At 41.0% G+C, this 15,963-nt stretch overlaps 2 protein-coding genes across 5 annotated transcripts in view; both read right to left on the reverse strand.

Moving 5' to 3' along the window:
- Positions 1 to 15,963, reverse strand: part of LYST (lysosomal trafficking regulator) — a 135,074-nt gene that overhangs the window by 39,507 nt on the left and 79,604 nt on the right. The gene's annotated exons all lie outside the window — the stretch shown is intronic.
- Positions 1,281 to 15,883, reverse strand: GNG4 (G protein subunit gamma 4). Of its 4 annotated transcripts, none has more exons than XM_048938391.1 (3): positions 14,676 to 15,883; positions 7,633 to 7,737; positions 1,281 to 2,055 (listed from the first exon to the last, which is right to left on the reverse strand). In XM_048938391.1, exons 2-3 carry the CDS (start codon positions 7,726 to 7,728, stop codon positions 1,927 to 1,929), a joined length of 225 nt encoding a protein of 74 aa, XP_048794348.1. In that variant the 5' UTR covers positions 7,729 to 7,737; positions 14,676 to 15,883; the 3' UTR covers positions 1,281 to 1,926. The 4 variants fall into 4 exon arrangements, with proteins under 4 accessions (XP_048794348.1, XP_048794349.1, XP_048794347.1 ...); XM_048938392.1 differs by lacking the exon at positions 14,676 to 15,883 and adding an exon at positions 13,926 to 14,256; XM_048938390.1 differs by lacking the exon at positions 14,676 to 15,883 and adding an exon at positions 13,775 to 13,866.

Consider the following 15,963-nt stretch of genomic DNA (forward strand, 5'->3'; position numbering starts at 1 on the left):
GTTTTCAGAAAGCTATTTTTATTTCACTGCTGAAGTAAGCCAAAGCCTGTTTCTCTACCCTCCAAAATAAAGCAGAGCATGACAAGCATCAATAAATATTGTTAAAAGTTAGGAATGGGAGCCAAGACAGAGCCTAAATAAAAAGACCTACTTGTGATGTTTGAATGTTTTTCAGAATAATCACTGTGAAAAAGCTTTGTGCTAACTAGACTGTCCATGTCCCCAGTTGGCAAATGAATAAACAAACCTTTAAATGAAAGGCATCATGAAACTCTGTTGGTTACAAGGAATATGATTTTTTATGATAATGCTACTATAATATGCTAAAATGTTATTTTTCAAGAATATTTCATGAATAAATATGTAGGTGTGGTGTTTGATCTGGTGAAGGAGCTAGCCTGCAGCGGAACCCCCTCCAAACCCATCTGTGTGCACTCTGGTACATAATGCAGGTGGCTGCATCATATTACTCAAGTTATTGGCAAAGAAAGCTAAACCTGACCAATGAAGACATGTTATATTTCTCCTGCACAAAACAGTACAACAGACATTGACAGAAAATGCTAAAAATACACTGAGAGGCAAGAACGTGCACTTTGGGCTAAATGCAAACTTCATTCATCAAACCACCAAATTTTTAGCATCTGAACTGAACATGCAAGTACCTCACAAGACTCAGCACCTCATGTTGCAGGTATTTAGGGCACAGAAGGAATCCAAGTTTCTGTTCCATTATGGATGGCTGTTTGAAGCACTGACTTACTGAGTAACAGAATTTTCTAACAAAATTGTTTTCTGCCTCACTTGTGGGGCTGACTTCATATGCACTCATGGAGGGAAATTTCCACTATACATGTAGAAGTAGGCACCTCAGTTGAGCTTAATTCATATTCCTCCATACCTCATTCTTTTTCTTGAGTTGCACTTTAGACAAAGCCGTAAGAAAAAACCTCTCAGAACCTCAGCAAATAACTTGCTGATAACTTTTCTCACAGTGCCTGAAGTCTGTGGCTTCAAAACATACAAGCATAGTGCCTGTTGATGCCATGGTGGTCTTGATGAGTATTCTGGCATAACCTTTTTTTACTATTGCCCTCCATACCCATAAATGGTGAAAGCATGTAGAGAGCTGCTTAGAAAACATAATCCACCTTCCAGTACCGATTAGGGCAGAATTTACACCCTCCCCTGAGCCCCATAGGAAGACATGATACATTACACATCATTTCACGTTCTAAAATAATTTAAATCATCATCATTCAAAATAGGATGCAACCAGCCATGTTTCCCCAAAGTTTTATTGATGCAGTCGTAGTATATAACCATGCATCTTCATTTTACCTGTAGTTACAGTACTTCCTTATTCAGATTGTTTTTGTAGTCCAGTTTATTTCAGCTTTCACAAAACATATTTATAAACATCACTTATTGTATAAAGACTGACCGTTCCAAACATCGTAGATCACTGGCATTTTTTCCTTAATAGTGCCTCTCGTGGAAAGGTCACACTACTCTTTTTAGATAAAAATTTGTAAAGGCAGATGAATTAAATTCACCTTCTGAAGAAAATAAGAACGTTAAAAATAGCTTCATAGTTGGTATGACTCATTTAGGTCTCAGAAAAATCTATGACTGCCAAAGATATCTACAACTCGATACTGTTCTAGATACTTTCATTAAGAAACACGGAACGTTTATGAAAACTGAAATGAAATTTATGCACTGGTCTGAAAAATAAGGATTACCTTGATTTTTTTTAAGATTTTTATTTTTATTTTATTTATTTATTAAGAGGAAATGCACTACCTTCTAAAAACACTGTCATCCTAGGTTAAATATTCATATCCGAGGAAGATATGCTAAATCCAAAAACATGCATCACTGATACCAAATTTTAACATACAATATTTTTACTTGAAAACCGACTCAAAGGATTGTGCAAAAGAGTTTCTTCTCCCTGAAGGGATTTTCAGATGCAGGCACTGGGATTATAAGGGGATCTTCTCCAATATGAGCATCACAGTATGCCAGTAAGTCTGCTGCAGCCTTGGATACCTACCAGAAGAAAAAAGAAGAACCACTGTAACACTTAAAGGCAGTGTGTAAATATTCTTCATGTAACGTGCAGAATTGGAAACTGTCTTCAAACAGTAAACTGCTTTACTCTTCATGTTATTGGACTCCACAGCTGTGAATTTGCTCTTATTATACCTAGTAAGCCTCATATACACTTTACCTAACCCAGTGACAGGGCATGGTATTGACTTATATGATTTATATTCTGCTTTTCATCTCCATCAGTAGGGAGGTCAGGAGAATATACGCACTGAAATATCCCTCTGCTGATTGGTTGTAAGCAAAAGGGATCCTTCATGACAAATGTCTTTGCAGACACGTGCCTTCTGAGGCCTTCTGCCTCAGTTCTTATTCCCAGGCATCAAAGCAGCAAAACTGCAAAGTTTTCTACGGACTCTCTCTATCCTTTCCACATCTGGATGTGGAAAAAAAGATCTTGAGGCATGTGAGCATGGAAATGGAACTAAGAAATGAAATATTAAATGGGGAGTAAAAATAATAATTTGAATAATAGTTCTCATTTAAGTTAAATGAGATAATTCAGACTATTATCTTCTGTTTAGTAAACTATTCTAAGTAATGTTTCACTCATCACATTAAATTTGATCGTCACTTAAATATTCTTCTAAAATAAAAAACTGTAACGTCTCCAAATTCTAAAATCTGGCTTATCCTTACTATAAATAAGCTATACATTCCCTATAGGAATGTAACAGTGTTTTGATATTCAAGAAGTTTTGCAAGAAAGAAAGATGAAACTATTTGAGGCTTAGCTAAAATCTTCAAACTTTTCCAACTTTGTGACTTGAGAATACTGTCGTTCAATTGTTTGGGAGTTTTTTTCTCCTCAAGAACTTAGGACATTCATACAGACATGAATTACTTCTGTTCAGTTCACAAGATATTTACAATTATCTGCATTTCTTTGCTTTGTTGAATTACTGCATTTTCAGTATTATGATAAAGAGAATGAGACAGTTTACAAAGTCTTTCCCCTGATCACCAGGACAGATTTTCCTTTGTCAAACACTGAAGTTAGCATCTTTGCACAAATATAGCAAAGAGGAAAAATAAATCTGATTTCAGATATGTTTTTGACAGGTGTGTCATCACTGTTGGCTTTAGCTTCCCCACACTCTGCTTGCTTTGGCAAAAGTCCATCTTGTGGTAGGCTTTAGATTAGCTCTACAAAGTCAATGGATATCAAATCATGATTCACACAACAATTAAATTAACTGCCAGAAGATAAGAAGTGACTTTCTATCTTTAAAATATCCACTAAATATGCCTTTGCAGAATGCTGAAACCCACAGATTTCCTATGGTTGGCTTCCCAGCTGAAGAAGCAGGTGTGTTCAGGTTACTTAAAATTAGTTTGCTATGAATTAGTCTGCAAGACAAAAAGCTGGGCAGAGGTAGAGCTATAATGGCCAAAAGTGTGGCAATGTTGTATTCACAATTTTAAATTTACGTGTGAATTTTTGAACAGCAGGTTTTCCAAAGAGAAGCACAATGTAGACTGATTATTAAATTCGTATTGAGCCTCAAAAAACAGCAAAGATGTTTTTCTGTGCTAATGACTTACGCTGACCTCAAGAAAACATAAATGAGCAGAAAATTCATTCACCAAAGAACTTAACAAGTTTCCAGTAACTGCAGGAGGAATGTACACCACAGCATCTTGGAGAAGTATCTTCAGGTAATGACGATCACAGGTATATTTATTTCCACTTTTGTATTTCTTTTGAGCTCAGCTGCATTTATCCAATTAAGGCAGTTTTACGCTTTTGTTGATTTATTTGGTCCTGAGCTGTCTTTCACACAAACAGAGCAAGTTAAATTCTGAGCCATAGGTGCCTACAAAAAGGTTCAATAGCATTTACAGTTCTATATCATAATAAATTTTATTACCATAAAATCTAATGGAGACCTACTCTAGTTCTCTAGGTCCTGGATAATGGATTTATTAAAGATGCTCAGCATACTCGTCTTCAACAGGGTACTGAGAAAGTTTATTAGGAAATATTTTACTCACAAAGCCAACAACTTCTTAAGCAGATTGATATAAGATGACCAACTTTCCCATAATTGTCATGATTGTTCCACATATGGATAAGCTGCTGCATCCCAAGTATGTTGCTTTGTTTTTTTGAAGGTATAAATCCAGGGATATAATTTTCTAATTTTTTCTCTACATATTACTGTGCTTAGTCATCATACAGCAATGAAAAGGATGGTACTGAGGAACATCATCAGATTTCTGTACGTTATCACAAACTCAGCCTCCTAGCCTGCACTAGGCTGTATATTTTCATCCTTTAAGCAAGAAAAGGTGTGAGGAGGAGAAATCCTCCCATGAGGATTACATTGGTTATGAAACTGAATTATAGCAATTTCTTCACTGAAGAACTGAAATAGCTCATGCTTGTGCAGTGGAAAAATGACCACTTAGTATGGAGAGTTAAATTAGATGATCACACTGCAGCAGCAGTGAACACATTGCCAACAGTGCTCACAGCCACAGGAACCAAATTCAGAGCAGTGGCCAAAAAAATAAAGCGAAATATAGTTTTGCCTCCAGTACACTTCCTGCTCAGTGTGATTACTCAGACCAACGGTGGCAGAAGACCTCTGCATTACGCATTATATTAAAGCTACAGCATAGATAGATAGCTTTTTTTAGCATGTGTCAGCATGCAGAGGTAGCCTACTGGCCAACGCTCTGGTTTGTTACTGCACAAAATAATGTGCTACTCGCCCTATTTCTGTCATAGAGGAAGTTAAATGAAGGCAAGGCCAGTCTACCATGGCTTCTACTCACCTTTAGGGGAATACTGCCAGGCAGTTTCTGGTCAGCTTTTAGCAAGACTTAAAGTAAAAGCATCTAATTTGAATATTCAAACAAAACTGGCACACATTTATCATTTCAGTTCACCTGTGCAATAGTTTGCTCTGCAGATGAAAAGTAATTTTTACATACTGCAGAAGTGGCTAAAAAAAATATTAGACTCCAGCTTGATTGATGAATTCTAGCAAAAAGTCAGCATTTCATTTTTTAAAAACATCTAAAGCTGTATATGTGGAGGGGATGGAATACATCAGTATCACATCAATCTCACATATTATAAAAGTATATTTATTTCTTTTAATGATAAATACATCTGGTTGTCAAATTACCAAAAGTCAAACAAGACGAAAACACTCAACTCTGATGCTTCTGATGTTTTGAAGAATCAGTCTTAGGAGGATTGTGGAATTTTACATTACATTTTAGAATAACAGAGGTGATAAAAACAGCCAAAGCTAGAACATAATCCTGTTAGCTGCACTAATAATTACAAGCTTCGGTGACAGGGCAAAATGCTGCAATTACTATGTCATCTGTCTTGTCATAGGTTGTGACTAATTACCACCTTTGCTTAGACACCCACTCTGCTTATCCTCTACATCTAAAACAAAGAGATTCACACACATATATTGCCAATCCCACCACATTTATCTCCCAACACTATTCAGGATCTGTTAGGAATATTTTCTATCTTCTTAAAGAAAAAAGAAAATGTAGTAATAGCTGATACACTGTGATGCTTAATGTCAGACCACTCCTCCTTGCTTTTCTGCTTTTGAAGGGAAGATTAAATAGTGCTTTATACTTGGGACAGCAGTGATAAAGCACCAATATTATCTTTGCTTTCTCAACTTTACAGCATTGGCAGATGCATTACTCTACAAGTCACGAGGCCAACTGTTCATCTGATTTCATTTCATGTTTTCTATCTCTGAATCTGCACCTCCTGCTTTCTATTTACTTTGTTATAATCCCAGCCATTCCTTCTGCAGAGAAGTAAGACAGGTTTGATTTACAATCCTTCAGGGATTTTTAAGGTCTACAGAAACCCACCACAGTAATACACCTTACTGCAACCAATCCACGTGCCAATAACTTCATCTTCTCTTTTATAGCTGCCCTGTTCCTTTCACACTTCCACACTGAGTTGTTTTTGTTGAACCCCAAAACGCTGCATTGCTTGCTGCTCTGAATGGTTGCAGGACTTGATTATAAACTCATAACAAAAAAAAAAAAACCAACAAAAAACCAAAAAACAAAAAAAAAAAAAAACCCACACCTGAAATACAGTAGGGAACGGGTAACTATAAATGTATTTTAACTACAGAACTTTTATTGAGCAGACCTAATTGTTGCAACTGCAGTCCACAGAAAACAAAGTGCCTCTGTTGTAGAAAAATGAGCTGGAACATTTGATTTCCCTGGTCAACAACATAGGTACTTTGAAAAGTATCTTTTTAATGTTAACAATGTGATCTTGTCTACTATGGGAATAACTACTTGGCTAATAACTTGCAAAAGAGAGTCTGATTAAGTTATTTTGAAGGGACTGATCTTTTGTTAAATGCCTAGCTAGTTTAAGTAGTTGCAAGAAGCCAGGAAAAATAACATTTCTCTAATTTTGCAGCTATGATCTGAAAACTCAAATCTCCTACTGGAACCATTTGAAGCCTCTTGGCAAAATTTGCCAAGTACACACTTAATCATTTCAAAGATGAAAAGGAAAACAGATATTGAAATAAGGAAACCAACCTCTTTTCATAATCCCTCATGTACTTATTCAAAGGCGTTCTAGAAATCAAGACATCAGCCTTTTGTGGATCACATTTAGTTTGTATTAGTATAATATAAGCATTAGTTATGTTTTTAGCTATACATTATGTTATCATATATTTTGGAATACTGAAACATGTCAACGTCTCTGGTGTCTTTTTTGGTCCCAAGCTGAAAGGTAAAATAATTACACTTGCAAACCAGATGATTGTTAGGTCCTGCTAGTGCCTGTGTTCTTTTTAATTAAACTAACTGCAAAAAGTAACCTATGTAATTCTTACATATGTAATTAAGAATGTCATTATACATCTAACAAATGAAGCTATCTGCATAACTGAGCTAATGATTTCATACTTGAAAGTTATAGTTTGATTATATAAAAGCAAGTTCTAAATAATCTACTAAGGATCAACAATTCAAATTACAAGAAACTAGCCCACATTTTTCCAGCCCTTCCCTCTTCCACTCATTAACTTTCCTCCTTGTCAGTTCTGTTGTTCACACAGCTGCAACATGACCTGAATCAGGGACTGATTCAAATGAAAATTAACCTGCATGGTTATGCTGAAAAGGCAGAGCCATACTGAAGGAAGCAGAAATACCCATCTCTATGAGTGTACATCTATCTGAAATGAGTTTGTCAAGATACAATACAAAATAGAAACTATAGCTATGCAAATTCAGCTGTCTCTGACAAGACAGCACTAGTAGCCAAACAACTGAAATTTATTTGTGACTGATTATTTGTGTCAGTTGTACTAATATTTCTGAGTCATAAATACTGTCTTTCTAATTAGTGAGTTTATGACCTGATACTGTGTTATTCCTCAATAAGAACTTTGATTTCAGGTCATCAGGTCTTTTTGGAGGGAGGTTATACCACAAATGAATTCAAATGAAACGGACTCAAGATATGAAAAATAAGCCTATGTTTACCTTCATCCTATCCATGTATGCTTCCATTTTTAATTGCTCCACAGCTTTCCTAGCTTGAGATATATTGGTTGTACTGTTTGACGTTAGTTCCTTCATTTTGTTTCCCTGGAGGAGGCAAAGTTGAGACAGTTTAGAAGTATAGCTAGCAAATACACCAATTAGGAAGAAGACAGTTATCAAAATCTAACCAACCCCACCCCACCATGCTGACCATGCCAGGCTGTGGGTTACAAATACAAGTCACATATCATTTATACCTGTTCCCTTACTCAGTAGTACCTGATTGCATCACGTATTTGCACCTTCAACTGCAAGCACTGTCTGAATTCTGCAAACAATATGAGATTACACTGCCAGTGTTCCAGTGCAGAAACTGTTACCCTGGTTCAGAGTGCCAGCACAGAACAGCTGTTCACAAACTGACTTTTCAGTCATTATGCAGTTTGGCTCCACACCCTGATTACACCTACTAACATGAGAAGAAGATCAGAAAAATGCACAGTGATAAAAAATGCCACACTGACCTCACTGAACATTGGAAACAGGGGTATTTTAAGGTAGAGGAAGGGTCAATATTTTGTCTATGGAACTAAATAATTTAGAAATGAAATAATCAAGATTGAGAAGAAACAACACAGTGGTTTCCAAATTTTTCTTGGAGATCTCCAACGAAGTAAAAAGAAGAATAAAATATTATATAGCATACTGTACTGCATATGACCTGCTAAAGTCCAGGGTAAGCAAAAAATTTGACTCTGGTTCTTATCCCTTGCTTTTTAATGTTTCCTTTGGAGATGAACAGATCGAGACAACATCCCAAGTTGGGGTCACACAGGAATTTCATAGTTCAGAGTTACTCATTAAGAAATACATAAGCATCAAGGCTAATTAGCATGTACAGGGCTGGCAAGTCTTTTTTTCCCCCATCACCTTACAGCTCTCGTTCTACCACCAGCACTAAATTACTGTATCACACAAGCACATTCTGCTCACCACCTCATGGTTACTGATATATGCTTTTGATGCAGCTCTTTATTTCAATTTATGAGTACTACTTCTCAGAGCCACTGTAATTTCATTAAATGAACTCATTCAGAAGAGTAGTCTAATGGGCTGGTATAGAAAAAAGCTTGACCTTAAATGCACTCGGAGTTGTAAAAAGAATTGACCAAAAGCAAAGAGATTGTTTGTATAATTGTTAGCTGGTATTTTTTCATTGTCAGCCTGATCATTTACAAATCTGGGAAATCACTACCATTTGTCTGAACAGAAACAAGGGATTAATATGGGCAAGCATACACATCTGCTCTGATGAAGGGACAGGAACCCTAGTTCTGCAGCTCTTCCCATCCTCAGCCTCCTACTTCTCTGTTTCACATCGAGTTGCCATCTACTCCAAGCATTTCTAATATACTCTTACTGCTTCTCTTAGGGAGCAGCTGCAAAGTGTGCTCAAGAAAGCATTCCTGTATGTGGATGTAACTGCTGCCCATGAGGGCAAGGCAGATGGTCCATGCCTGGTTCAAGGGTACAGTAAGGAGTGATATCCATAGGGATTTCAATTAAGCATCTGATAGCTGTGCTTACCATTCTTAAGAGCTGTTAGTAGATTAATCTGAAGGAAGTGAAGTACTACTGAGAAAGCTTTGGGAATAGTGAGGCCGTGGCTGGGAAATGAGTGACAAAGGCAGTGGTCTGTGCCAAAGACCCTGCAGCTCATAGCTATCTTTAAGTAAGTTGTTTTTTTTCTGCCCTTAGGAGTACTCAAGTAGCAGCATTTCAGAAGTCACCTTGGTCCGCAGATACTCAGACGAAAGAATGTAATTACTGCCTGATCTACACCCAAGCTCAAACAGCATGATCTGGTCAAAGAGACACCTAATTAAGGTAGGTCAGTATTTGAGTGGCTTTCTTGAATTGCTCCTTCCTAAGGGCATGAGAGTAAGTCAACTCATTACCATGCCGTTCTCAATGTTGTTGCTAGATCAAATGAGATGAATAACCACTCTGGAACCTTAGACTTCCAACCCATGTGCCCTAGGTAGTCTGTACAGTACTTGTATAAACTTAGGAAGAAGAAATGCTACTTTTTAAATTATATTGTGTGCCAAAATAATGTATGCCAAAACAAAGAACACTTTCTGTGCATGCATATGCTATTTAGATGGAACACGAGTTTCTCCCTGAAATGCACCCTGACTAACTAAAACTGTGCTAGAACACAGAAATGTTACTTCTTCTCTCAGTCTTTGTCTACAATCAGCTAACTCATGCTCCTCACAGAGCACAGGATTAAATGCATGTGGAAGAAATGGCTTTGGATAAAATGCAACATACAGTACAAAAGAAACCCCAGAGCCAATCCACCAGCCAGTCTTCAAACAGCGTTCAGATATGTTCTGACTTGCAGTGGGCAAGGACAAAAGGCTTTCAGGCAGCCAGAAGAGTGCAAAGTTCTGAATTAAAGCTCATCTCTGGGCTTCCTCTTTGACCTAACCTCCTAGCTTTTAAGGTTTGACCCATTTATAAAGACGAGAACAAACACATTTATCTTTGTTTACAAAATGATACTCCCACAAATATGAATCACCAAATGTTATCATCTTCATGGCTGGACTAATAATGACCACAGAGATGAAAAATCTAAGCTAAGTACAGAGGCAAGTCTCCATTTGCTGCAGCACGAGTTGAGAGGCAAACAAGAAATCTGATTTTCAATAATGCATTTCAGCTAAACTGAATTAAGAGACTGAAACTCCATGAACAGTACAGAGAATTCCAGATCTGCTTAGCTTTTCTGGTAAATTTAATCAACCTCTGAAAGTTACGCACTAGAATGAGAATATGTGAAATGTTACTGGTTGCATTGAAGCTGAAGAGAACAGTGTTTCCAGTAATCCCACCTGGTTTTTAAGCACTTTTAAGTGAAAAGGGGATTCAGGGATGGTCAAAATGTCACTGAAATGCTTTTAAAAATCCAAACCCCGTTTTCTCCAATGATGCCACAAGCATAGTGCATTCTGATACAACAAATGAGGCAAAAATAAGAAGCAAATCCGCATTACTCTGGTAAACTATTTCAGGAAACAATCAGAATAGAAGGCTTCATAAATAAACTTCAAAAAGGAAAAAAATCTGGCCAAAGGTATTTCAGCCACTGTAGAAAATTTGTGTTTATCCCTAGTAAGAGTTTTGTTTATGCCCTGAGGCACATACCTGTACTGTGTTCCAAATCCTGCTCCTCTCCTGACCTTTACACACACTTAAATATTTAACCACTGTATTTCTGGAAGCGCTTAGCATCCATTTAAGTATCTAGCCTGTTTTTCCATATAGCCAGTTTGCGTTTTAGAATTTATAAGGCAGGTTACTCCTATTTCACACTTCACAAGCTAAATATACCTCTGGCTTCCCTCATGCACAAATAGAGCACTAGCATATCAGCTACGACACTATCACACATTAAGTGACGTCGACTAGGAGAGTAATTCCCATTCTCAAATCAAACTATGATGTCTTAGCAGATAAAGCTTTGGCTGCGAATCCTCAGATCCTATGATATCCTCTAATAACCTTACACTCAATATTCTTTAATGAAACAACTTTGTTGCTCAGAAATAAAGCTCTGGAGAGAAAAGAAATTGTAATAGACTATCTGTTACATATCCCTTCTGTGAACTCTCATTCCCTGGGGTCAGATGAGAACTCCTCCAGCTGTGCTCCCATGGGATCTCTGTCTCAGTGTTCAGCTCCAGCCCATGGCCTGACAGACAGCCCTGAGCACTCTCTGCAGCGCTCCCTGCAAACACTCAGGTGTTCTCTAGGCCTGCGTGCTCCCGGGATGGCTCACTAACATTTGTATCCTACGTGGTGGCAGGATGCCCACAGGGAATAACTTCTCTCCACCTTTTCAGTTACTTACAATCCTCAAACCAGAAAGTGCTCAGCTGTGCTCACTGTGTTCATTTCTGCTTGTTTTTCCAGCAGTCTCCTATTAAGTTAGATCGATACGAAGGTACACAGGCTCTGCTAGTCACCGTAGTTACAGTAACTATGTTAGTGAACGGACTACGTGCAGTCTGCATGTTACTGGCGTGTGCCAGCAGTCCTACATCATACAGGATCTCATCTATCCGGAATATGGTTACGTAATGTGCTGAGTTCATCCATCCGTTCTCGATGGCTCTTTAAGGGGAATGCTGACCACGTTAAAAAGAACAGGGTCAGCAGCTACATGGCCTTTTCCAGCCGAGCAGTTACTGTGGGCTGACACCATGCTGGTCAGCCATATCCTCAGGCTGCACAGTGGCATTTTCCCATCCTGCTCAGCTGAGGGCTTTTTTCTTGTTAGATTTTTTGACCCCACGTAATCTTCATTCTCTCTCTCTTTTTTTTTTTTTTTTTTTCCTGGATGCAGTTCACTGATTGCCAAAGATTTTCCTCTCCAGGGCTCATAAAATGTTTGTGAAGAACAACTTTTCTGCATTGTTTATAGAGTAGATTAGACTGTACCTTATAGCACTTCAAAGGCCAAGTTGTCTCCTGATAACCCAGGAAGTTACATCAATATTTGCAGGTAAAGGTTGACCTCGTGTAGGTAAGAGGTGCAATGTACATTTACCAAAGCCTCTAAACACTTATTAAAGAGAATGCAGAAAAAGAATGCAGAAAGAATCTGAAATACTGCATAACACAGAAGCAACACCCAGTTTCAAGCTCTACGGTACAGTTTTCTACAGTGGGATGAAAGGCTGTACAGCAAGCTTATTTTCTTACACCTCAGAATCACACAGAATCATAGAATCACCTGGGTTGGAAGGGACCTCAAGGATCATGTAGTTCCAACCCCCCTGCCTAGCAGGGCCACCAAACATACACATTCAGATCAGGCTGCCCAGGACCCCGTCCAACCTGGCCTTGAACACGTCCAAGGACGGGGCATCCACAACCTCCCTGGGCAGCCCGTTCCAGGGCCTAACCACTCTCCTTGTAAAGAACTTCCCCCTAACATCCAACCTAAATCTTCCCTCCTTCAACTTGGATCCATTTCCCCTAGTCCTGCTGTTGTCAGCCCTAGCACCTCCAAGTACAGCTAAAGTAAAGCTAAAGGTGTATACTGCAGAACTAAATCTGACAAACCCCAACTCAAACTGTTGCATTCTCTTTTCTTTCAGCAATCAAAAATGGTGGACTCAAAATTACTGAATGTTATGGCCCTCTCCAGATCTTCTAGGACTTCCACCTCAGCAGAACGTAATCTTCCCTATCCAAAGGTAATCCAGGCACAGACATACCTGGGAACAGCCTCTGAGTCAGACATGATGGCAAACCAAACTCAAAATGGCAGAAAGAGCCCATACGTGTTTACCCACGTGCAAACGCACCGGGTATACAAACAGAACATTTACAGCCTCACAGCTGTTCCGTGCCAAGCTGACAGATACTGAAGAGGTTGAGGGGAAGTCCACCCCCTCCAAAGACACCTGGTAGCACCAACAGAAATGGTTACCGGGAAGGCTGCTCTTAGCAAGAAAGAGACAACATAACTCTTGTTCTGTGCGTGCGGTGACTTCACCAGTAACTGCAGACCTGCTCAACTTCAGCGGCTGTTTCCATCTAACACGGCGCTGCACGACACTCAGCTGCCGAGCTCCGACATCGGCACGCTGCGTTCTGTACGCGAGTACCAACTCGCTTCTCAGCGCTCCAGCAGCCAAGGCAGCAGCCAACCTCGCATGGACAACCCTCTGATGCTGTCCATGCACCACCAGCGGGGAAGCAGAAGGTCTGCAGCACAGAGTCCACCCCCACTCCCCCCTCCGCTATTTCGCTTCCTTGACGAAGTTTAAGGTACTCGCGAACTTCTAAAGAAATACACAGGTAAAAGCGACCGTTCCAACTAGAAGTAAGGCACAGAGACGGCGCAGCACCCGCCCCGGCCGGACGGCGGCGTCCCCGCCCGTTACCCGCATCCCTGTGCGGCAGCACCGCACGCGGCGGCCGGGCAGCAGCGCCGCGCACCCGTCCCGCGCTCAGCCCCGCCAGTGGGAAGGTGCAGAAGCCGCTTCCCTGCGCCCGGCCCCGCCCCGGGACGGCAGACTCGGCCCGGTTCCGGCACTCGGCCGCCGCAGACCGCCCGTACCTCCCGCGGCGCGCGGCTCCAGGCACAAAGCGAGGCGAGGCTCCCGCGCTCGAGGAGCGCGGCGCTCACCGGCGGCCGCTCTGCCCTCGCGCCCGTCAGCCGCCGCGGAGCCGTTAGGCCCTGAGGAGCGGCGCGCGCCGCCGGTACCCACCCTGAGCGCGGCGAGGCGGGAGCCGTCCGCGGCCGCCAGTGGCAGGGGCCGCGCGGGCGCTCCCTGGGCACCGCTCTGCAGCCGCCCTGCCCTCGCCTCCTCCCCCGCAGGCGGCGGCACCCCGCAGTCGGTCAGCCGCTGGGACGCTTCCAGCGAATGGCGCGGAGCGAGCGTCTGCGCGTTTCTGGAGCGCGGAGCTGGCAGAGCAGCTCTGGCACAAGAGCTCGCGCCGGCCCTGCGACGGGAGGGTGAAGAGAAAGAAGATTCCGCTGTGGAAAAAACCCGTGCTGGGACCTCCGCGAGTTGTGCTGTCACGGCTAATGGGGCACGGCAAAATGAGTCAGCGCCGTAGTGGGAAAAGAGTACACAAATCAAATGGGAGAATCAGCCGTAAGGCTCAGTGGCAGTTAACGCCGTTAACTAAAAATCGGCCCTAAAAACACGCGTGCTGATGGGAGGTCCGCTATAGCAAGCTCCCGTTGAGGGACAGGCACGTGTGTCACCCCTCTGCCACCACTGCCTCTCCTTCTTCCCCTCATCAGACACGAATATTTCCAAGGCACTTCTGTTTTCCACACAGTGCAGGACAAAGTTCTGCTTTTAAAGGTGCTTCGAAGCAGAGACGTCCCCTCGCAAAGACTGAGTCCGTGGCTTTTAGGATGGTTATTCAGGAAAAGGAAACGCGGCAGGAGAAAGGCAAGCAGGGCAAAATGCCTTACTGGACGTATGTATGTACAAACATGGCCCTACCTTCACTGGAGTCCCAGAAAATTGGGTAGCTTATGGAAGAGTTGCTCCTTTCAGACGCAATAGCATCACCATCAGTCTACCGAAGGTTCTGTTTACCATATCAATGATTTACGTGCTCTGAAACAAAGCAATTACTAGGGGGTTCAGATAATCAGAGTCGTCACTAACGTACGCAATATGTTCACTGCAGGCATTATTCAGGTGTGTTAAAAACAGGATTTTAGAATTTCATGGGGGAAAAGTGAGCAAGCTTAGTTTCGCCTGGCTCTCTGCTAGGTAGCCCAGCAAAGTGCAAGAGTGCAGTCAGACCAAGCAGCCACAGTTCTTGATCCTCTTTCAGTAGCGACCCACCCGGGTTGTGAAATACACAGCACAGCCCATTGTGGAACGCAGGTGTAAAGCCAGTGGCTTTCTGATCCCACCCAGAGCTAGCACCTGGTAAGTAACTGCCACATCTCATTAGCACAGAGGGCATTTGTCAGCAGTTTTATCTCACTACAGTGTCAAAGAAGATGCTCTCAGTACATCTAGAAGCTCAAAAACACACAGTGGATTTTACAAGATTTTTTTAAAGCAAGCAACAGCTTTAAAATAGTCTTGTGTTATTGTGGTAGAGTAACGGGATGTTGCAACTTGTTTTCATATGTGAGAAAAAGAAAACGCCAACACAAAAAGCGTAAAGAAAACTAGTACTTTTGGGACTCCATTATGAGCTTTTAGGGAGCATTAGCTTACATTATCTGGGCATTTCTTGGCAGCAGAGGTCAGGTTGTCTGTAGTTTTACGGATTAACCCTACAATTACCACATGAAGGTGAACTACATTTGCAAGTTGAAACCATGTGGTTTCTTACCCCCCTCTACTCTGCTCTCTGCAGACTTCCACAGACTCTTGCTCAGTATTCAGGGACAGACACTTCATTGAGTCTTTCTTCAGAAATAGATAGGGTTTCAGGGTTTCAGTGCAAAGAAGATCCTTAACCTTGTATTTCAGGCTTCAAGTTAAAAGTTTTTCCATTTTCTTTAAATTACCATTTTATTTACTTACAGAATCCCTCTTTTTCCCCTGCAGGATATTTTATACTGTTTGATTTACTTCATATGTGCTTGTAGGTTGCTCCAAAAATAATGCTTCCTATTTATTTCCATGGAAAAGACAAAGAGCAAAGTAACACTATTTAATAGAGCAAATTCTCACCTGCAAAACACTTTTTCAAAATAGTTACCACTGATAGCTATGCATTTTCACCAGCAACAAACAAGAGTGCTTCATTTTGTGGTGTGGCCAT

The sequence above is a fragment of the Lagopus muta genome, chromosome 2, assembly GCF_023343835.1.
Source record: "Lagopus muta isolate bLagMut1 chromosome 2, bLagMut1 primary, whole genome shotgun sequence".
Classification (NCBI taxonomy): Eukaryota; Metazoa; Chordata; class Aves; order Galliformes; family Phasianidae; genus Lagopus; species Lagopus muta.